Source organism: Pleurodeles waltl, chromosome 8 (genome assembly GCF_031143425.1).
Source record: "Pleurodeles waltl isolate 20211129_DDA chromosome 8, aPleWal1.hap1.20221129, whole genome shotgun sequence".
NCBI lineage: Eukaryota > Metazoa > Chordata > Amphibia > Caudata > Salamandridae > Pleurodeles > Pleurodeles waltl.
This window is the reverse complement of record NC_090447.1, coordinates 893,370,693-893,394,559: the sequence shown is the minus strand read 5'-3', so window position 1 is coordinate 893,394,559 and position 23,867 is coordinate 893,370,693. Positions and strand designations below refer to the sequence as shown.

The 23,867-nt window shown below is 46.8% G+C and overlaps 1 protein-coding gene across 1 annotated transcript; it reads right to left on the bottom strand.

Annotated features, from left to right (window-relative positions):
* Positions 1 to 1,308: 1,308 nt before the first annotated feature.
* Positions 1,309 to 6,261, bottom strand: LOC138250380 (uncharacterized). The gene is made up of 2 exons (XM_069205196.1): positions 3,657 to 6,261; positions 1,309 to 3,130 (listed from the first exon to the last, which is right to left on the bottom strand). Exons 1-2 carry the CDS (start codon positions 4,814 to 4,816, stop codon positions 3,019 to 3,021), a joined length of 1,272 nt encoding a protein of 423 aa, XP_069061297.1. The 5' UTR covers positions 4,817 to 6,261; the 3' UTR covers positions 1,309 to 3,018.
* Between the last annotated feature and the right edge of the window lie 17,606 nt (positions 6,262 to 23,867).

Below are 23,867 nucleotides of genomic sequence, written 5' to 3'. Positions count from 1 at the left end.
GCCCATACACCGGAATGCACAATGTAGGTGCAAACAGCCTATCTCTGTATTGTCACACTTGTCATGTAGTATTCAAAATGAGAAATGACCCAAACCCAGTCAAAGAGAGACATTTTGACACATATGCATCAAAAAAGATGCACATGTGTAAAAAAATGCTGCATATGCGTCAAAAAATGACGCTCACTGCCATGATACATCCATTGGCCCTGAGCAGTACTTTCCACACTGTACCCCATGAAATTGGTTAACTATGAAAAATATTTGAAAATATGGATGCAGGGTAATTTCTAAGCATGTGTGTCAAAAAGAAATGACACACAGACTGTAAGTGTTATAATATTTTGATGCATTAGAATAAAAACACACCTCATTTGAGGCAAAAAGTGATGTAATAGGATATCCTGTTTACAGAATTGGTACAGTGGGTGTACTTTCACTTTCACTTTGCAATCTGTGATATTTCCTGACTGTGTGGCTGTGTTTTGATTTGTCTCTCTGTGCATTTTGTGAATTTGTCTCCTGTGTGATCTTTAAATTGTCTTTTGGTGTTTCCTAAGTGTCTGTGGTATCCTGTGTAAGTGTATTATTGTCATTTCTGTTGTCTAAATTTGTCTTTGTACTGTTGGGAGTCTGTTGTTGGTAGTGTTAGTTTGGGGATAGTTGGGCTGTTTTAGTGTTAATTTGTTTTCATTTCCCTGTACTACTTTCCCTTCATTATCCACTGTACCCCTTTATTACATTTTTTTTCAAGCATGTTGGGTAGGCCTTGTCTTGGTAGGATGGGAGAGGAGGAGCTGGGGGGATTTATTTTGCTGGTGTGCCACTTCCTACCATTAATGATTGAAGCAGTTGGGCGTGTGATAGAGGGGTATCGCACAGAGGCAGGGAGGCTCCGGTGGGCAAAGGTCCTATACCATCTTCAAAGAATCTACAACACACAGCACAACGACCACCAGCTGAAACACTGTTGGGCAGACCTGGTTGCCAGGGAGCAAGACCTGCTGGACCACCTGGGGCGTGTGATTGGTGGCCTTGTTAGTGAGTACAAATCAGAGTAATGTGCACATTTAAATACTCTGTTGTGACAGTAGCATATTTGTTCACATGCTGCAGGCAATGTTTTTGGACATGTGGAATGCAAGTTAAACATACAATTGCCATGAGCTATACAATAATTCCTACACATTACCGTCATTTGTTGACACAACAACTTACAAAACACAACAGGAGCTTGTAAATTAGTGCTGCCTTCACGTGATGCAAATGTGGCTCTAACATATGTTTTATGCATGTGTAGTGCTTTCCTCTTATTTAGTTTCTAAGCACTAACATAACACAACAGAAATACACTTCTGAGGTCAAAGAAGACTTTTATTGTTATTTTATTCTTCCCCAACCACAATGTTTATGAATGAATGACGAATTAGTAGCTTTCAAGTCCGCGTTAATCAAACAAAATATATCAGTTTGCAATATACACAGCAGGTTATATTTATAAGATATTGAATGCAAAGCAAAACAAATACTTCACCGTGTGGGAACTATTTACAGCTACATCTTTCTAAGGTCTGCAAGCTGAGACCCCTGTCAGCCGAGAGAAAGAGTGTCATCTACCCACACGGGATGCTGGCAACTGGCGCCAAGCTCCAGCACGAGGTCCGGCAGATTCGAATCTGACTCTCTGCAGCCTGTTACATTCGTTACAAAGGTGTGCCCCCTCCTCTCAGACCTGGGAAACTGAGCAAGCCCTTTGGAGACTGGCCAGGTCTCCAAGACTACTCCTGTTCCCAAGCTCAAGGGAAGAGAAACAACGCCCATGTACTCTCTCTTATCAGGTCTAGTCTACTGTGAGAGCAAAACATCTTGGTTCTCTGGTGCAAAAGCACAGCTTGGAAAAATACAGAACTATTCTCAACTGCAATGTCTAACTCCACGTTAAAGGCAATGGGCAGCTAACCTAAATATCAAATGCAATGTCTAGTGTCATGTCAAAGCCAATAGGCATCTAAGCTGAATACAAAATGCAATGTCTTATATCATGTCAAAGCCCATAGGCAGCTGAGCTGAATATAAAATGCAATGTATAATATCATGTCAAAGCCAATAGGCAGCGGAGCTGAATATCATGTCAAAGCCAATAGGCAGTTAAGCTGAATACAAAATGCAATATATAATATCATGTCAAAGCCCATAGGCAGAATATCTAATAGCATGTCAAAGTCAATAGGCAGCTAAATTGAATACATCATGTCAAAGTCAATAGGAATGCAATGTCAAAGCCAATAGGCGGCTAGACTGGATACAGCATGTCAAAGCCAATAGGCAGAATACAGAATGTAATGGCTAATGCAATGTCAAAGCCCATAAGCGGCTCAACTGAATACAGAAAGTAATGGCTAATGCCATGTCAAAGCCAATAGGCACAATACAGAATGTAATGACTAATGCAATGTCAAAGCCCATAGGCGGCTAAACTGAACAAAACATACCATGTGCTACTGGTGAACATTGAGCAACTAATATGCGCAGTGGTGAAACACAAAGTCATTGGTCAAAACAAAACTCCATCAAATAGCAGGACATTCCGCCCTTTGACCAATGAATTTCTGTTTCACATATCTCATATTTCAAACAAACAAAAAAAAAAACATCAGCACAAAAAAAACATTATGATCAAATCAAATTTCAATGATCAAAGCAATCCCTGTAAAGCAATAGAAGTGAATTAACACATTGATTTCATAACCTTTCACATCAGATACATCTACATAGAAAAGACTGGGCAATTTTTTTTTTTTTTTTTTCTGAATGAGTCTCTAATTCAACAGTGTTAGCAATTTGATGTGGCATGAGTTCTGCTCATGTAAAGATGCACGGTCCACTTGAAAGGTTTTCTGGAAGGTAAGCAAAAGTCAGAGTTCCATACGAGAGGGAAGAAAAAAAAAAACACAGCAAACAAGTTGAACTTGAACTGAAGGCGCAGTTTGCGCAAAATGGATCCATGGTGCTGGCACTTTACTCAGCCCGGTTCAGGTTGGGGATTCGGTCCCTTCCCCGACCCCACACGCACACACCGGAAGGGGGACCACGCAGCACACTCAGGGACAGTGGCGAAACGTGGTAGGATCTGCAAAAGAAACAAGTATGACTTTTCTTGCAAATAACATTTTTCATTTAAACTGCACCCTTCCTCTTTCTTTCCCTGTTTTATAATCAGCAGGACGTTTTTGAGGCCCTTTGTTATATTCACTGCAGGTTCTGGAGGATCACTTGGGGCTTCAGCCCACACATCAGTACTGAGGTTTTTATCTGCTGCACCACAGCTTCCCTTTTCTTGCACTGTGAGAAGGGCTGGGGCAGACTCCTTCTTTACCAAATCTCCATTCACTGCACTTTTGTCAATTTGGGCCATTCTGTCTCCAATTTGTATGAATGAATCAGATTCTTTTCTAGGTATCAGCATAATTTCGATTTTTCCTTGGTAATTTGCAGCAATCACTCTCCCTAAAACCTGATCAATTTGCCATTTCTGTTCTGGTAACTTTCCTCTCCCCAACTGCTCTGTGACTGCTTGCATGACAGATTGCTTTTGTGCGTGCTGCACAGTTTTTATCAAATCTAGGGGAATGTGCATCTCTCTCATCTCTGCCCACCTGTAAGTGGCCTTTTCACATTTCTGGGGCACCCACATAGCCATCCCCACTAAGGCAGAATTCTGGGTGAACACTTCTCTCTCTGCATTTTTCTCATTAACATCAGCAAGGTAATTGAACCAGTTAGGTACAAGCCATGTGGCTAAAACATTATCAAAGAACCAAAAATCAGCATAAAAATGACACATCTCACGTAGCTCTTGCTTTAAAATCTGACACACATTATACAACGCTGTTCCTTCTACTGTGCCAGAAAATAACATTTCAGTCAATGAATCATTAGTAAAACAAACATGCTTTTTATCTTCAGTGGACACGAATTCAAATGGTGCACACAATTTCATTGGTAATTCTTTTATCTGTGGTACTCTAGCCCTGTCTTGCAAGTACCAGATCCATTGTATGATTCTAGCTAGGGGCACTATTTTCTTTCCTTGTTCTTGATTTAAATGTACATAAGTATTTCCTTCTTGCACTGCGCAGAAACCTAAAGTCTGCATTATTTCATTTGCCAAATCACAAGCGCGCAGCTGCATATTATTTTTCACAGTGACCATGTACAAAAGTGTTAGGATTTCTCTCAAATGAGGGCTATTCTTTTTCCAAAAATCAAACAAGCTAATGAAACTCGGGGTGTCTTGCTCTAAAATCCTTCCTTTTACTTGTGCATTTTGCAACGGTAACTTGTAAATCACATTCTGGTCTCTCTTGTTCGTGTTATCAGTTAAGGAATGCATTTTGGCTGCCAAAAACCCTGGCTCACACGGAAACTCAGTGCAGCTCGGAGCTGTCTTAACCCCCTCATTACTGGAATGGGACAAGAAAGATTCTTCAAAAACAGCCCTTTTATAACTTTCAGTCTTATTTTGAATTATTGTATCCTGGCTAATTTGCTCACGTAAATTCCTATTTTCATGTTCCAACTTCCTACATTTCTCCTGCATTTCTCTGTAAGCAGATAAAGGTATCCAGACCTTTCTGTCATCATTACTTCCAAAACACACGTTTTCTACATATATACAACGGGAATTATTTCTCAAAACATTATCAGGCCTTTTAGCTACACATGCATTTTCTTCTGTAATTCCCCAAACAGAAAACAATTCACAGTTTTTCTTAGCACCATCAGGCAGTTCATCAACACATGTATTCTCAAACATGGTCTGCCGTGCTACTGTGATTCTCCAAACAGAAAACAATTTCTGTAATTCTCCAAACAACAAAAAACAATTACACTTTTAAAGTGTGCACTTAGAAATCTACTAACTCGTCAAACCCCTTTTAATCACCTCTTAATGACCGACCCCACTTCTGGTACCAATTGTAGTGCTTTCCTCTTATTTAGTTTCTAAGCACTAACATAACACAACAGAAATACACTTCAGAGGTCAAAGAAGACTTTTATTGTTATTTTATTCTTCCCCAACCACAATGTTTATGAATGAATGACGAATTAGTAGCTTTCAAGTCCGCGTTAATCAAACAAAATATATCAGTTTGCAATATACACAGCAGGTTATATTTATAAGATATTGAATGCAAAGCAAAACAAATACTTCACCGTGTGGGAACTATTTACAGCTACATCTTTCTAAGGTCTGCAAGCTGAGACCCCTGTCAGCCGCGAGAAAGAGTGTCATCTACCCACACGGGATGCTGGCAACTGGCGCCAAGCTCCAGCACGAGGTCCGGCAGATTCGAATCTGACTCTCTGCAGCCTGTTACATTCGTTACAAAGGTGTGCCCCCTCCTCTCAGACCTGGGAAACTGAGCAAGCCCTTTGGAGACTGGCCAGGTCTCCAAGACTACTCCTGTTCCCAAGCTCAAGGGAAGAGAAACAACGCCCATGTACTCTCTCTTATCAGGTCTAGTCTACTGTGAGAGCAAAACATCTTGGTTCTCTGGTGCAAAAGCACAGCTTGGAAAAATACAGAACTATTCTCAACTGCAATGTCTAACTCCACGTTAAAGGCAATGGGCAGCTAACCTAAATATCAAATGCAATGTCTAGTGTCATGTCAAAGCCAATAGGCATCTAAGCTGAATACAAAATGCAATGTCTTATATCATGTCAAAGCCCATAGGCAGCTGAGCTGAATATAAAATGCAATGTATAATATCATGTCAAAGCCAATAGGCAGCGGAGCTGAATATCATGTCAAAGCCAATAGGCAGTTAAGCTGAATACAAAATGCAATATATAATATCATGTCAAAGCCCATAGGCAGAATATCTAATAGCATGTCAAAGTCAATAGGCAGCTAAATTGAATACATCATGTCAAAGTCAATAGGAATGCAATGTCAAAGCCAATAGGCGGCTAGACTGGATACAGCATGTCAAAGCCAATAGGCAGAATACAGAATGTAATGGCTAATGCAATGTCAAAGCCCATAAGCGGCTCAACTGAATACAGAAAGTAATGGCTAATGCCATGTCAAAGCCAATAGGCACAATACAGAATGTAATGACTAATGCAATGTCAAAGCCCATAGGCGGCTAAACTGAACAAAACATACCATGTGCTACTGGTGAACATTGAGCAACTAATATGCGCAGTGGTGAAACACAAAGTCATTGGTCAAAACAAAACTCCATCAAATAGCAGGACAGCATGGTCTGTGAGTGTACCAGGAAAGACATGTTTTTAATCCAGATATTTTCAAAAGATAATGTGTCCCTCAATTATTTATGATACATGTCTGAACTGGATTCTGACACATATGTAAAAAGCTATAGCTGACCTCAGGTCACATCTTAGACTGATATTTGGACTTTGTTGTGCCACAATTAAATTAGGGATGGATGCCAAAATTAGTGCACATGGGTTCATATCAAAATGTTTGGTGCAACTTACCATAACTGTGGCACATAAAATTAAGCAAATGATACAAATTGAGGGGTAACAACTATCCCTGGCCCTCTGTACATTGTACCTGTGTGTTTTACATTGGTCTTAGTCACAATAGCTGGCCCGAGCTAATGCATTTGCCATCTGTGTTAATTCTCATAAGTTATGGGGGGTCATTACAACATCGGCGGTAAAAGCCTCTTACCGCCGTGCAGAAGACCGCCAATACACCGCCGCGGAATACCGCCACAGCTATTATGACCCACATCTCGGTATCCGCCGAAATTCAGACACCTACACATTCCGCACACCAAAGGTCAGTGATAAACTGGCGAAAACAAAACCTCCACCGTAACGCCAACAGAAACACGCCCATGCTATTATGACCCACGAATCCACGCGGCAGTCTTTCAACCGCGGTATTCCATTGGCAGTACACACTGCAGCACTCAAAATACACACACATCTCCAAAACACCGCCACATTGGACAATTCAAAATACACACACCTGATACACACACAAACACAACTCCCACACACCCAACACTATATAAAACACACACCCACATCACCCACAAACCCCTACAACCAAAAAATTTAGACAAAGGCGACAGAGAGAGCACAGCAATAGACATCCCCACCACACAGAGGCACACAACACCATCACCCACACAACATCCACGCACAAAACACCACACACCACTACACATCACCACACTAATCACCACATACACCACCCCACACATCACCTACACCACCCCATGGCACGCCAAAGACACCCCAGGTTTTCGGAGGAGGAGCTCAGGGTTATGGTGGAGGAAATCATACGGGTAGAGCCACAGCTATTAGGATCACAGGTGCAGCACACCTCTATAACTAGGAAGATGGAGCTATGGCGAAGAATAGTCGACAGGGTCAACGCAGTGGGACAGCACCCAAGAAATCGGGAGGACATCAGGAAGAGGTGGAACGACCTACGGGGGAAGGTGCGTTCCGTGGTCTCCAGGCACAACATCGCGATTCAGCGGACTGGCGGTGGACCCCCACCTCCTCCCCCACAACTAACAACATGGGAGGAGCAGGTCTTGACCATTATGCATCCTGAGGGCCTCGGAGGAGTCGGTGGAGGAATGGACACTGGTAAGTCAAATCTTAACTATCATATCCCCCACCCTACCTGCATGCTATCACACACCCCCACCCTTACCCCCTCCCCTATCACTCCAACTCCTTACTAATGTACTAAGAACACACACCACCCATCCAAACCCCAAGCCCTGCATGACACAACAAAGCATGGACACCCATCACTAAAGCATGCCCACTGCACATACCCATAACAACCCCTAACCATCATCACACAAGCCCCCACACAGGAATGGAAGCACTGGGGTACACGCTCACCCACCCATTGCACACCATGAGACAAACACATGCAATAATCATGCTTTTATCCCCCTGCAGGACCACTACCTAACGTCACCAGACAGGAGGGTCCAGACATCTCTACCCCACCCACAGAAGAGGCCCACAGTGATGACAGCAGCTCTGGCCAACTGGATCAAGATGACCAGCCCGGACCATCGTGGGCCTCGGGACAGTCGGTTCCCCTTGCAGAGGCACAGCCCAACACTGACCTTCCACCCTCTGGTAACACCAGCACAGCCTCCACCCAGCGGGCCCATATCTCCGTTCCCAGGACATGTCAATCAGCTGTGTGTCCACCACTACAGGGAACCCAGGATAACCCACCACCCCAACAACAACAGGGACCTGGGGGCAGTGGTAGTGGGCACACGGTCCAGGGGACGGAGGCACAGGAACACAGGGGAACTGGGAGGGCTGCTGTGCAACAGGGGGCGGAGAGGCCTAGGGAACCCACTCTCCACGAGGCCCTCTCCTCCATCATGGGAGCATACCACCACTCCCAGGAGACGATGGTGACGGTACTGGCCAAGTTTCAGGAGACCCAGCGCATGCAGGACGAACTGTATTTGGGGTTCAGGGAGGAGCTCAGAACCATCAGCTCCGCCCTGGTCACCATCATAGGGGTGCTGAAGGACATACAGAAGACCATGAGGGACACCGTGGCACTCCAAGGGGCCCCTGACACAAGCCTGGATGATGAACTGCCCACCACCTCCGCCGACGCTAGTGGCCAAAGGACCACCACACCAGCACCCCACCCCCTGCAGATGGAGAACCACCCCGAAAGTGGTCCCTGGGATCCAGAAACAGGACAGAGCAAGATGGAAAGACCCCCGCCAGGAAATGAGACCACCCTGATTGTCATCCCACTGTCCCACTTTGTTACCCTGTCCAAATTGGAACTGTTCCAGCTCCACTTCCTATGCCCATATGGGCAGTACACCTGTGAGACTAATAGACTGGACTCTGCCATGGACATTCCTCCACCATCACCCATCACCATTTTGCCACCCCCTCCAATAATTAGCACTTCAATAAACACCCTTGAACCACAAAACAATCTGGAGCCAGCCTGTGATTTTGAAAATGTGTATTAGCAATGACAGTGACAAAATCCGTTCTCAATAGTAATGTCAACATACCTATGTCACACATCACAAGTCCATGAAGGATGCAAGCAGATGACACACGTTGGTAACCACACCTGTGAAACCGTTATGGAAATGTATCACTCAGTTAGCAGATACTACTTCAAATTGACAGACAAGATAGAGGTAGAAGTGTGAAAGTGAATGTAATAGTAAAAAAAATATTCTCACCTGTGTGTCACTGGAAATATTGCTGTATGACAGCGTCCCTGTTATCAATGTCTTCTTCCTCTGCTTCCTCCTCATCACTGTCCACAGACTCCACAGCTGCCACAACACCGTCATCTGGACCATCCTCCTGCAGAAAAGGCACCTGGCGTCGCAAAGCAAGATTGTGAAGCATCGAGCAGGCGATGATGATCTAGCACACCTTCCTTGGTGAGTAGAATAGGGAACCACCTGTCATATGGAGGCACCTGAACCTGGCCTTCAGAAGGCCGAAGATCCGCTCAATCACCCTCCTGGTTCGCCCATGGGCCTCATTGTAGCGTTCCTCTGCCTTGATCCTGGGATTCCTCACTGGGATCAATAGCCATGACAGGTTGGGGTAACCAGAGTCCCCTAATAGCCACACACGGTGCCTCTGGAGTTGACCCATCACATACCGGATGCTGCTATTCCGCAGGACGTAGGCGTCATGCAGTGAGCCAGGGAACATAGCATTTACCTGCGAGATGTACTGGTCTGCCAAACATACCATCTGTACATTCATCGAATGATAACTCTTCGGGTTCCTGTACACCTGTTCACTCCTGTTGGGGGGGGGGGGCAAAGCCACATGGGTCCCATCAATGGCACCTATGATGTTAGGGATATGTCCCAGGGCATAGAAGTCACTTTTAACTGTAGCCAAATCCTCCACCTGAGGGAAAACGATGTAGCTCCTCACGTGTTTCAGCAGGGCAGACAACACTCTGCACAACACGTTGGAAAACATAGGCTGGGACATCCCTGATGCCATGGCCACTGTTGTTTGAAATGACCCACTTACAAGGAAATGGAGTACTGACAGCACCTGCACTTGAGGGGGGATTCCTGTGGGATGGCGGATTGGTGATATCAGATCTGGCTCCAACTGGGTACACAGTTCCTGGATTGTGGCACGGTCAAACCTGTAGGTGATGATTAAATGTCGCTCCTCCATTGTCAACAGGCCCACCAGTGGTCGGTACACCGGAGGATTCCGCCATCTCCTCACATGTCCCAGCTGACGGTGCCTAGGAAGGACAACAGCGACCACGGAGTCAACCAACTCAGAGGTATGTACCCACAGCTACACAGTACACGAAACTTAATCCGAAAAGTTGGCTGTAAGTGTGTTGAGTCCAGCCTAGGTATGTGTGACGCAGTTGTAAATGAAGCCATGTGGGCCCCTGAAATGGCGGCTGCCTGACCTCTAAAGTGGGACAATGGGATGTGAGGTAACTGCGGTGGCGTTGTACACTGTTGCGGTAGGCGGTCGAAGACCGCGGCACATTGCTGCATTGGTTAACATTGGACCCTATGGGTCCCAGGAGCCAATGACGAAGTGCGCCGGCGGTGATGATACGCACCACCGCTTACGTGACCGCCGCGGACGTGACCCCCATTTTCTATCTGTTCAATTACTCGATACCTGAGAATGACTTCTCTTCTTCCCCTGTACATGTCATGTAGGTCAGCGCCCACCAGAAGAAGGATATTTGGCGTGCCATCGCCAAGGACGTCCGGACCGTGGGGGTCCACCAGAGACGGAGAAAAAGATGGGAGGACATTCGCCGCTGGAGCAAGAAGACGGCGGAGGCTCAGCTGGGGATGGCCTCCCAACGTGGGAGGGGTGCCCGTCGCACCATGACCCCCCTGATGTTCCAGATCCTGTTGGTGGCCTACCCTGAGTTGAATGGGCGCTTGAGGGCATCACAGCACACGCAAGGGGGTGAGTACAAAATCATTCTGATGACTTTGCGCGCAGTGGATGGGTCTGGGTGGGGGAGGAGGGCTGTGGGTTTCCCTAGGCCAGGGCGAGTTCCGTAGGCTACTCCACCCCACCTCTGTAGAGTGTCAAGTACAGGTATACATGCCCCTGTGTCATCTATGTGGACAGATGACACTCATAGCCATGTAGGCCATATCCCAGGAACTGCATCTGTAGAGGTCAAGAGCACGGCGTAGTGCAGGGGGCTGCTGTGTCTGTATTGTCCGCCAACGGTTGCGGTAAGCCATGCACTCAACCTGTCTTTCTTCTGTCCCCCCCCCTTTTTGTGGTCTCCCTGTTCTTGTGTGCATCAGCATCATAAGGCGGAGGTACAGTGGCACCGGATCACGAGGGAGCTGCATTCCACATAGCCATGGAGGGCCACACCACGGACTCCGAATACACCAGTGGGACGGAGGGCGAGGGGAGCTTCACGTCGGTCACCCGATCAGCAACCAGCGACACAGACTCATCCTCCAATGGGAGCTCCCTTGTGGTGGCAGCACCATCTGTGCCCCCCACTTCTACAGGTACAGTCGCCACCCCCCCTACCAGCACCGCCCTCTCAGCAGCCCCTCAGCCTTCGCTCCGTGCCCGCTCACCCAGGAGGGTGGGCATCACCTTCGCCCCAGGCACCTCAGGCCCTGCCCCTGTCACCCCTGCTGCCCTCAGTGAGGAGGCCATTGACCTCCTTAGGTCACTCACTGTTGGGCAGTCTACCATTGTGAATGCCATCCAGGGTGTAGAAAGGGAGTTGCAACACACTAATGCATTCCTGGAGGGCATTCATTCTGGTCAGGCTGCACATCATCGAACCCTGCAATCTCTGGCCTCAGCACTGATGGCAGCCATTGTCCCTGTGTCTAGCCTCCCCCTCCAACTTCCTCCACCCAGACCCAATCCCCTGTACCCCAGCCTATCCCAACCACACCATCAGACCAGCATGCACACACCTCAACACACAAAAGTGGCTCTGGGAAACATAGGCATGACACATCCCACAGGCACTCACACAAACATCACCCACATACAGACACAGCAACATCCACTGCCTCGACTGTGTCCCCCTCCTCGTTGTCTCCCTCCTCCCTCCCAGTGTCGTCTACACTCTCACCTGCATGCACTACATCTACAGCCACTAGGACTCGCACCAGAACACCCAGCACCACACCCCGCTCACCTGCACTCACAACCCCCACTACCATTTACACGTCCCCTGTGTCCTCTCCCAGTGTGTCTGTGACGCCCCCTCCCATAGTACACAAACGCGGGCACCCACACACCCAACATCCATCCACCTCACGACAGCCTCCAGAACATGCACCTGCACCCAAATCATCTAAAGTTACACCTCCTACAACCACCTCCTCTTCCTCCACTCCCAGACCCCCTCCAGCTACCCGTCCCAGTGTTCGTCAGAAACTTTTCCTGAACAACCTTGACCTCTTTAAGTTCCCCCCCTCCAAATTCATATGTCCCGTACTAGCACCTCAGCCAAAAAAAGTCCGGTTCCAGTGGTGCGTGTTAGAGGTATGTGGAGTGCACCGGGCACCAGGGCAGCCAGTGTGACACGGAGCCAAAGCACTGCCAGTCCACCCCCTGTAAAGCACCAGAAGTTAGACAGTGCCCGACGTGAGAGGGTGAAGACTCCTGCCGGCAAAGCCGCTCACAAGGGTCCCGGGTGGAGTGCCGAGTCAGCTGTGACTCCTCCCAAGGTGACGAAGGGGCAGAGGAAGTCTCCAAAGTCTGGTAAGAGCAGCACGGCGGAGAAGCCCGCCATCCTCCCTGCTGGCCAGGACGCCACCGCCAGCCCCTTCGTCACTGGTCCGGAGACCACTGCCAGAGTCAGTGCCCAAGAGGGCAGCACTATCGTCACTGGTCCGGAGACCACCGTCAGAATCAGTGCCCAGGAGGGCAGAGACCACCATCAGAGTCAGTTCCCAGGAGGGCAGCACTATCGTCACTGGTCCTGAGACCACCGTCAGAGTCAGTGCCCAGGAGGGCAGCACTATCGTCGCTGGTCCGGAGTCCACCGCCAGAGTCAGTGCCCAGGAGTGCAGCACTATCGTCACTGGTCCGGAGACCACCGCCAGAGTCAGTGCCCAGGAAGGTAGCACTATCGTCACTGGTCTGGAGACCACCGCCAGCGTCAGTGCCCTGGAGGGCCCTGGCAGCCACAGCCCCGCTGGGCACTGAGGGCCCGTCATGCCATACACCGCTGCACACGTCAGAGACAGCAAAGACAAGAACCGCTGAACAGGGCAAAGACCGCCATGGCAAGTACCGCTGAACAGGTCAGAAACTGCAAAGTCAAGCACCGCTGAACAGGGCAAAGACCGCCATGGCAAAGCACCACTGAACAGGGCAAAGACCACCATGGCAAAGCACTGCTGAACAGGGCAAAGACCGCCATGGCAAAGCACCGCTGAACAGGTCAGAAACTGCAAAGTCAAGCACCGCTGAACAGGGCAAAGACCGCCAACTCAAGCATCGTTAGCCCATGTGCAGCTGGGACAGTGACGGAACTGGGACCCTCATGGGGAGCGTGATGCAATCTGGGCACCAGTCCCCCTCCAGAACCAGTGGAGAACTGCATCCACTACCTGAATCCTTCACAGGATGAAGCACTCTGGGCACCAGTCCCCCTCCAGAACCTGTGGAGAACTGCATCCACTACCTGAATCCTTCACAGGATGAAGCACTCTGGGCACCAGTCCCCCTCCAGAACCTGTGGAGAACTGCATCCACTACCTGAATCCTTCACAGGATGAAGCACTCTGGGCACCAGTCCCCCTCCAGAACCAGTGGAGACTGTTATCTACTTGAGAGACTGTGGCTTTGCACTCCCTAGGATGGTACAGTGGGCAACCCACGCACTGTACAGACTTGAGAGACTGTGGCTTTGCACTCCCCAGGATGGTACAGTGGGCAACCAACCCACTGTAGAGACTTGAGAGACTGTGGCTTTGCACTCCCCAGGATGGTACAGTGGGCACCCCACCCACTGTAGAGACTTGAGAGACTGTGGCTTTGCACTCCCCAGGATGGTACAGTGGGCAACCCACCCACTGTAGAGACTTGAGAGACTGTGGCTTTGCACTACCCAGGATACATCAATGGGCATGGAGCCCCGTCGTGGATCTGGCGTGGTGCACTCACCCGGCTGAGGTGTCCCCTTCCCTTCCCCCTGAGGTGCCTGTTGTATTTCTATCTGATGCCCCTGAAGTGTTCTCTCCGTTTGTGGACAGGTATCTAATGTGGGCCTCGCCCATGCATTGTGGGCCAGTGGTCCACGGACATTGAAATGTGCATACCTGCACTACTAATTGTGATGTATATATTTGGAATGTGTATATATTTCTGTATATATGAGCTTACTGTATTTGGATACATTACAATGGTTCAACTAATTTGGTTTTGTCTTTGCATTCTTCTGGGGGGTTGCGGGTTGTTACTGTGATGTTTGGAAATGCATTGGTGTGTGTCTTGTAGTGTGCGAGGGTCGGGTTGAGGGTGGGGGTGTTACGTGTGTGTGTTCCTGACTTTTGCCTCCCCCCTCCCCTATGTCGTAGGTGCAGTACTCACTGTTGTCTTTGGCGCCGCCGTTGCTGGTGTTCGTAGAGGAGCAGGAAGACAAGCGCAGGGAGTATTTGGAGTTCCGGCTCCATGGTGGCCTCCTTCCTCGTGGAGTGTGTTAAGGTGACCGTTTTCCCATTGCAAAAGTTGTTTCCGCCGTGTTTTTATCCACGGTGAATCCGCCCCGGAAAAGGTGGCGGATTGGTGGGTTGTAATAGTGTGGGCGGTACTTTGTCTTCCACCTGTCTGTTGGCGGTGACCGCCGCACTGCTTGTCTGTACGGCCGTGGCGGTCGGAGTGTTAAAGTGGCTGTCTATGTTGGCGGTTTCCTCCACGGTCATAATTCCCTTTTTTTTTTCGCCACCCTGTTTGCGGTATTACCGCAGCTTTAACACCATCCGCCAGGGTTGTAATGACCCCCATGGTATCATCATGGGATACGTGACGTTGGGGAATGCATGATCACAATGGATTAAGTGCATGATGTCATGCAAAGGACCACTGACCAATTCCATCATACATATAAAGTTGACTAATACTTAGCTAGTTTAGTTTGGTACACCCATGCTGTTCAAGTGCAGCATATGTTTAATAACTAACCTCCCAGTATGGAGGCTATCACTGACACATGTGTATGCTAAAATCAGTAGACCAGCATTCCTGTGACTGCTCTCATTCCGAAGGTACATACAAATCGAAAATTACATCATCATGATTGACACATTGGTACATTTGCTAAACCATGTATTAATAATATCACAGTGTCAGTTTGCTATAAATCCACTGATCAACCAAATTTGCAAATGTAAGATGATGAATGTGGCTCATCTGTGATTTCCGAAACCCATATTGGGTAAAAAAGGGCAATGAGAGACACATTTCAGGTGCTGTGCCCATGCAGTCTGTCATGGATGAATACAATATACACTGTCAACATATATATCCTTGTTGTATCCAAATAGGAAAACTGCTCAGTCCATGGCTAGCCTCAAACTGTCACCAAATAATGCACAGGATCACTGCCATTATGGTGTTGTAGGGGGCATATGTGGCTCAGGGTACACTGTTAATGTAGCATATGTAACCTAGACACAACACAGGACCTACATGTAAGGGACCATGGAAAGCATGATAAATCATGCCCTTAATTCAACCCACAGGTGCGTAACAGTAAAGGATTGTCCTTTGATGTCCAAGCCACAATACCTGAGTGACTGATATTGCAGTCCTCCAGGAAAGTGGCTTTGCATGTCTCTCATGGATACACATGATGAGAGGAAATGAGTCTGCAAACAAATGATGGAGCATGTTTTCCACCACATGATAGTTAGGGCCACTGCATGTGTGCAGATATGTGTGTATCACTCATTGGAGTGCCCGGGTCTGTACATGTTTGCAGTGGTATGTCGGGTGCAGTATCATCATGCCTGAGAGGCTTGACTTTCTGATTTAATCTTACACACAGTAATTGTATTTGGAAGTGTTGTACAGTGCACAGACATTGAGCACATTTCTCCCTTCCATGCTTTACAGGTGGACCTACCCCCTACACTACCGGACAGGTTGCTTGATTTGTGGACCCAGACATCTCCAGTAAGTATCGATATTTCTGTTCTGTGTTGTGTTATCTGCTGTTACGTGATTGACTCCTGTGTGTTGGACACATAGCAAGGTATGATGTGCTGGCCAATGATCGGATATGTTCCTTGAGTGGAGTATCATTTGTTTTCCATCTTTGAGTTGGGCAATCATTAGCATATAGTCATATTTTGGGATTGTAGTGCAGCCCTGTAGGCACGGCGATGTGAATAGGGTGACATTTGTGGATAAAACTTATATTCAGAAAATGTAGCAGAGGATCATATTTATGATTTAGTCAGCAAGTCAGACCCTGATTCTCACAGAATAGGGATGTCAAAGTCTTACCCACAGACTTGAGCGTCCCAATTCACTAATGAACATGTTTGACTGTATGTCTCACTTCCTAGCAGCATGTAGGTCCACATGTTGTGCTACGTGTATGAGGCACTTGAGTACAATGGCCTAGGTGTGCATTCAGCTCATGGCCAGATCTGAAATGATGTTGACAATTGTCTGCATTTCCAAATATAAATGTGGCTGGGATTGTCCAAGGTTTGGGTGTATCCTAGATGGACATCCTCCTTATCTGTGGTGGACTGCCCAAACCCATGTACAGCTGTCTAAAGCTTCCTGGGTGTCCTTGATGTTTGAAAGTATTTGTTGTCCATCTCTCCCCTCAGGCACAGGCGTATGGCTATGAAATGTGTACCTAGGACTGATGATCCAAGTTTAGTACACAGACATGTAAATCTGTAAGTCACTTGTCCAAAACTAGGTACCCACTCATGATTAGCAACTGCATTCTACCCTGGCAATTCCATTTACAACTCACAGATCTTGTGGCCCTTGATTGTCATCCAGAAGTTAGTCATTAGTTGGCCTGTCAGATGTGGAGGACTTGCAGCATTTGTTACGTGACAAATGGCTGAACATTGATGCATAGGTCATTAAGTTGTTACCCATCTTTTAGAGCATTGCTGTGCTGTTTGATAGGATATGTGTAGGTGTTGGCATGTACTTCCTCAGGGACAATCAGTGATCTGTATGATGATATGGCCTGTTTCTGGTACTTTAGATGTATTATCTGATTTACTTCTGGAGCCATATCACACAATGAAGTACCTAATGTTTGGTTTTATAATTTTTTTTAACAGCTGCCAATACGAATCCTATCCAGATTCGGGAGTTTCAGAGCAGGGCGATGCGTTACCGCCAAATTCTGGATGTGGAGTCTGGGTTGCGCAACATGGCAAGGCATTATCGCCATGAAAGAGCCTCCGGAGTGTGGTGGGCATTTACCCAAGGGGGCCCTTCTGTGTCCACCATAGTCACCACTGCCAGCACCACCACTACCACCCAGGTGGCACCAACCATAGCAGGCACCTTTGCTGGACCGTCAACCTCCACTGCTTCAGGACCTGTCACAACACCACCTGCACCTCCTCCTACACGCATGGCACTGACAAGGGGACATACATCTTCAACTGGCACCCAGGTCACCCTTGCTGCAGTCATTGACCCAGCAGATGCAATGGAACATTGACCGTATGTTGAGGAAAATAAACAGGCTGCAGCAGGAGGTGGCACAAGTGAATAGGAGGGTGCGTGCCTTAAGGAAGACCCTGCGGAGGGCGAACTTGTAAACATTTTACCCTCAGCCATGATTCCCTCCCCTCTCTCCTCTTTCCTGGGTCTTTTCATTAGTGGGCTTAGGGGGCTTTTTGTTACAATATAATAGGGTGTTAGTTTAGTTAGTAGTAGGGGGTGGTGGGTGGGGGTATGATACTTTTAATATCTGTTTTTATTATGTGTGTTGGATGACGTTGGGGTTTTTGTGTTAAATATAAAAATACAAAATATATATATATATTTGTTTAGGATAAGATAGTATGTGTTTAGGTTAGTATATGTTGGCCTCCATTTGTCCCATCTTGTAAGGGGAGCAGGGGGTTGATGTTTAGAATGTTTAGTTAAATGTGATAAGTAAGTTTAGCTTAGGTTAGTTAGGGCCAGTTGTGGGTAATGTGTATTTAGGATAGGTTAGGTTAGGTAAGGTGTTTCCCCCGGTTTTAGCTTCTGTTTTTACTGTTAAATAAATATTTAGGCAACCCTTTACAGTATATGTCACATGCTTGGGGATCTGGGCCTTGGCATAGGTGAACAGTGTCTCTTTAGTATTAGCTTTTGTGTCCTATCCTGCAACCAAATTATGAATTGAGCTGTTACATTGGCAGCTGCACCAAAGCTACTTTGCTAAGATTCTGCAATCCATTGCACCTACCACTCAAGGTTACTATGTATCCCAAAGTGTTGTTAATTTTTGATGTATGTTTTCAATCTCACATACTTTGCGACCAGAATTGGTATTGAGGACACTGTGTTAAGTCTGCCTGCAGCCTGATGTCCAAGCGAAGCCTTATAAGGTGAGTGGTAGTATGATCTCACGTAGTATGGTATACATAACTCACACCTATCATTTGTTACAATGTTCAGCCAAGTTACATATTTGTACGTACATACACTCATACACATCCATTCATGCAGTATGTTTTGTGTTAGGTAAAACGTGGGTCAAATGTCACATACATAAATTTTGGCTTGAAGAAAAAGTTGAAGGCAATAATTTTTGGCTTAGACATCCCTTGAGGAAGTGTTATTCTGTCCAACACAGCATTATGGTGTATAGTTTCTATTTTCCTCAGAATTAACCCTCAGGAAGGGCAGATTATGGTACAATCCAGACCACAGTGCATAGTTATCAGCCAACATTCTTTCAGGTCTGTTGTATTTACAATCTATAATCATTGACCTGAGGTGATCATCACTGATGGCCATCACGGTTGATATGTCACATTATACAGAGACAAAGTTGTTGTGTAAGTGCTATCTATTTTAAAGTGCTGTAGTGCTATATGTACATTTTCCATGATTGTGAGTCTATTAGTGTGAGACCTTCCATTGTGATCCTACACAAGTGCAAAAGGACTTGTCATTGGACATGCTGGGGTAAAGTGTCAGACAGGGCAGAGGGACAGGATTTGCCAATGAGTTAGTGAGAGACAATCACAGGGCAGGGTGACAAGATAAATAATGGACTGAAGAACAGTGCTTGAGTGAAGTTGTTGCAAGACTGTCATGTTACAAAGCACAAGACCTTGGTTATAGGTGGCCATGTTGCAGGGACTAGTATTGCTGGGTACTCTTACGGGCGAAGGTGATCTGTTCCACATCTGATGTGTGTGTTGTCTCCTCTGCTCTTGGTGGCGGTGGTTGTGAAGGGGCAACAAACACCTCAGTGTTTGAAGACGTGGAGTCAGACATCCCGGTAGCTGCCAACTGTGAGTCTATTAAGGGCAGTACTGCAGCAAGGACGAGCTGCTGGTTCTTAAGTATAGCATCCACATCACTGTGGTAGGCAGCCAGGGTGGCCCTGAGCGGTTCAATATTGCATTCGTGCACGTGTCGACAGGATTGTTGTTGTAGGTGTTGTGTCAACTCTCTTGCAGCTGTGCTGATTTCCTTCACACTTTTTTTGAGTTCATGCAAGATTGATGTTCGCCCTTCCATGGCTGCTGCCTGTTCTGCAGTTGACATCAAACACAAACACACACCCTCTAGGATGGCTGCCATATTTTCCATCTCCACCTGCACCTCCTTGGCCAGCTCCTGCTGTACTCCAACCACAGTTCTCTCAAAGCTGGTGCCAGTGTCGTCAGAGTCCTCTGCTGGGTTGGAGCTGGCAGGTCGTACAATTGGGGTGGTGGGTGGGTCCTCTGTGATGGCTGCTACTTCTGTGCTCCTCCTTGTGACTGAATTTGGGGTCTGAAGGGTCCCAAGGACATCTTGGAGGGTCTGCTGACTGATGTTTGTCAGCTCGTCATCCATGCCATCAGAGAAGTCCAGGACAGGCACATGCGCAGGAGAGTCATCGTCCTCTGCAATGAGATATGGTACATTTAGTGTGTCTGTGTTGTGGGATTTGTAATGTGACATGCCTGCCTTCCTATTTGTTGCACATTGTGATCTTGGTTCAGGTTCATTACTCCTATCTTTAATATTTTAGCATTCTACCGGGCCTATCCCCCACCTGCATGTCACATGTATTGTGGTCAGTTTGGGGACTTGTCACCATCACATCCTCTAGGTGTTGGTTCTGGCCAAATTGTGAAGTGCCACCTTCTTGTCCTACTCAACATCTACTGGTGAGGCCTTTCACTGGCTGTGGGTGTTCTGATGGCACTTGCACCATACTTAACATTCTGGAACTGACCCAGTCTCTGATATTTCACATCCACCTATATGTTGCTGAGACCTAGCATATACTATGTATTGCATTGGCATGGCACGATACGGGTGTGAGCATTTTTAGTGTGTAGTGCTGATGTTGGGAAATGTGTGCTACATTGGTTTGCACTGATGGTCCTAGCAGTGTTCCAGTTACTCCTCTGACTGTGCGGGTGTATTTCACTAGCCAGTTACATATGTCCTCCCCCTAATGCTGTTGTCTGAGCAGTATGACATTTGGGATGTTGCATGGTGTCATTGGAGCTATTTTGACCCAGGCACAGGGTGGACCCTGACATATGCAGCATGGGTATGACATTAGTGCTGTGTGCCTCATAATGTTTATGACAATGGCTGATGTTTGTAGCAACTATGGACAACCACATTTCAGAGGATTGTAACATTTGTATTGATTTCATGGGATTGATAATGTTGTCATCCTGAACCCTCTAATTTGGGTGTGTTTGATCCATGGGGACGTTACTGCCATTAGCTAATTGACCTGCACACACAGCAGAGGTGGTAGTGGCAACTGTTGTCAATGTTAAATTCCACTTGCAGATATGGCCTCAGACAGTTAATTGAGCACTAGTTCATGTAGGGAGAATACCAGCTGACGTGTGACAGCAGGCCAGTTTAACGTTGTACCCTACCCTCCTGGCCTGGCTTTACCTTTCCAACATCCTTGGCATGTCAGCATACCCTCATACAAAGGTTGTTGGTGTAGTGTAGTACTGTGCCCCAGGTTTCCTCTGAATGGGCCATGCCCCCCTGCTGTGCCCCTTTACCCATGCCACTCCCTGAATATCATGACTTACATGAATTGTGTAGTAGGTATGCCTCCCCTTGCTTGCAGTTAACATTTGTGCATTTTAATTCCCCATGCGACTTACCCTGCATCTGTGTTGTCTCCTGATAGTCTGTGCTGTCCTGTCCTTGAATCCCTGTGACGATCTCCTCAGGGATGACAGCTGCCACCACCTCCTCCATGTGGTCCAGGGCCTCCTGCGGTGCTGGACTCCCACCTCCTGTCTGCTGTGCTGCCTCCCTGTTCCTGGCCATCTTTTCCTTGGTCAGGCGCTTGCAGTCATGCCAGCGTTTCTTGCACTTGATGACTGTTCTCCGTACTTCTTCTTGTCAATAATTTGTTGCCATATTGCCTCTCTCCTACTGATTGGCAACTTTGAGGTGACAAACCGTTGGGACTGGTGTTCCGTCACCTCTTTCACCAGAATTCCCTGCTCCTCTGCACTGAAGTGACACTTTCTTTTCTTCTTCTCCCTGTCCCGGGTCTTCTTTTGGTCCTCCTGGCTGGTTCCTGGTCTGTTGTCATCTTCCAGGGGTCTGTGCAAGCATTTGGGATCCATTTTGGCTCTCCTTAGTACATTTTGCTGTGTTTGTGCCCCTTTTTGACGCAATTGCATAAAAAAAAGGAGCGTATCCGGTTTGCGACGTCGTAAACCGGCTTACAGTCATTTTCGCCATGTTAACATTGTTTTTCTTTACGACGTGACACATTGGTTTGAATAAAATAAAATGACTCACACGAGTGGTTGGCGAGGCCGTGCGTCAAAGTATAAATTTGATGTCCGAGCAGAGCAAAGAAATTGCGTTAAAAGTATATATATGGTCCAAAATATTTGCAAATACATGAAAAAACACCAACTTATACTGAAAAGCAGTACATAGCAGGGGAATTGGATAGAGGAAGAGCAGCTGGACATAAAATAGAAAAATTACAATCCACATCGATCTATTAAGGAGCATACTAAAGAAAATATGCATGGGACAGAAGAGGCTGCTTGAAGGTTTACTGTGTCAAACGGCCCTAGTATCGCCAATGTGAGGTGAGGTACATGCAGCATCTCTGTGAACCTCACAGCCGTATGTGGCTGAAAGTCCAAATTAAAGGAAGCACAGGTGCTAGAGCACAACATAACATGCCTGCATACACCTTGCGTGGTCCCTCCTATTGACGGACTTTAACTTCTACTGGCTGACAGGACGACAAATTGACGATGAAAAACATGATCTTGTGCTGATTTCCTTCCCTCTGTCAGGCACTAGGTGGTTCCTTAAATACTGGTGTTAAGCTATTGTCTTATTGGATGACCCCCGGTGGCCCGACCCTCCTTCCCTGCCTGAAGTACTTCTTAGCCACCCTGTAGGGAAATAAAGAAACCCTGTGATCTGTGCATTGTGCTGCACAGAGTATGAAAGTGACGCAACAGCGGGAGAGTACAAAGTGAGAAGAATCTCATGATATGATTCCTGCAACAGAATCAAATAACAGCTATGCCATCAGAAGCCAAAGAAAGGCTAACAATAAAAGGCAGCGAATTTGAACCTGCAAGAAAAACTTTGAAGTAAAATACATAGCATCGTAAGCAAGAATGGGTGATGTAGGCCAGAAGATTTGGAAAATCTGCCATCATGGCACACATGTACGATAGCGAACCCTCTCTCACCGTTCAGCAAGCAGGCAGCCATCTACCACAGCACCTCATTGGAACATACAGATCAGAAGTATAGAAAGATACTGAGGTTAAAGTCACATGTCACTACTATTCCATTACAATGACTAGGAAATATGGAAACTCTTTCAGAATGGTAGGCTCAGGATGAGGGAGCATAGCATTAATAGGATGCAGCACTGCAAAATATATGTGGTTGATGTGATATGAGTTGTGTGAATGCCTGAGACACTGAAAAGGAAGCAAGTTAGTTCTGACATACGTTGTCAGCATTATAATTCCTCAGAACTAGATCAGTGAAGCCCCACATTGGTCCAACGATACAACCAGTGGTCTTGAGGCACCAAGGTATCACTTTTCACATATTTGCCCAGGCAGAAGATGACCTATATGATATTACCTCAACAAGCAAAAGTGGTTCTCTTAACCCGATATCAATACAGGGTACAACCAATTACAGCTTGAAAAATTTAGCTGATACATTACTATGTAGCCTACACCTGGTTGTGGCTTTGTCAGAACTAGAGGCTACATTTTGGAATGACTTACACTGCTGAACTGTTCTATAATGCTATGAAAATTGTAGTAGGCTTTGATGAGGTTCGATTGATAATGACAGCATTCTCAATCATGTCATGAACATTCAAGACTACCACAAGAGAATACAAAGGGTCCACAACAGAATATTAGACTATAGAATAATCTTTCAGGTAAACTAATGAAAATACCACCTTCAAATATATGCATACATGTTCTCAGGTCACAGGGTGAGTGTCGAACCCCAAAAACTAATAAACATTGTGGTCCTCATTTCGACCTCGGCGGTCTTTGTTAAAGACTGCAGAGGTACCGCTATGCTGAAGACCGTCAGTGCAGGTGGTTTTCTGCGCAGCATATTATGACTGCTGGCAGCCC

Coding starts and splice junctions, on each gene's coding strand:
- LOC138250380 (XM_069205196.1), bottom strand. CDS start 4,816: ATGTTTGAGAATACATGTGTTGATGAACTGCCTGATGGTGCTAAGAAA. Junction 3,131..3,656: donor TGTGAAAAGGCCACTTACAG/GTGGGCAGAGAT, acceptor TTTCTTTTGCAG/ATCCTACCACGTTTCGCCAC.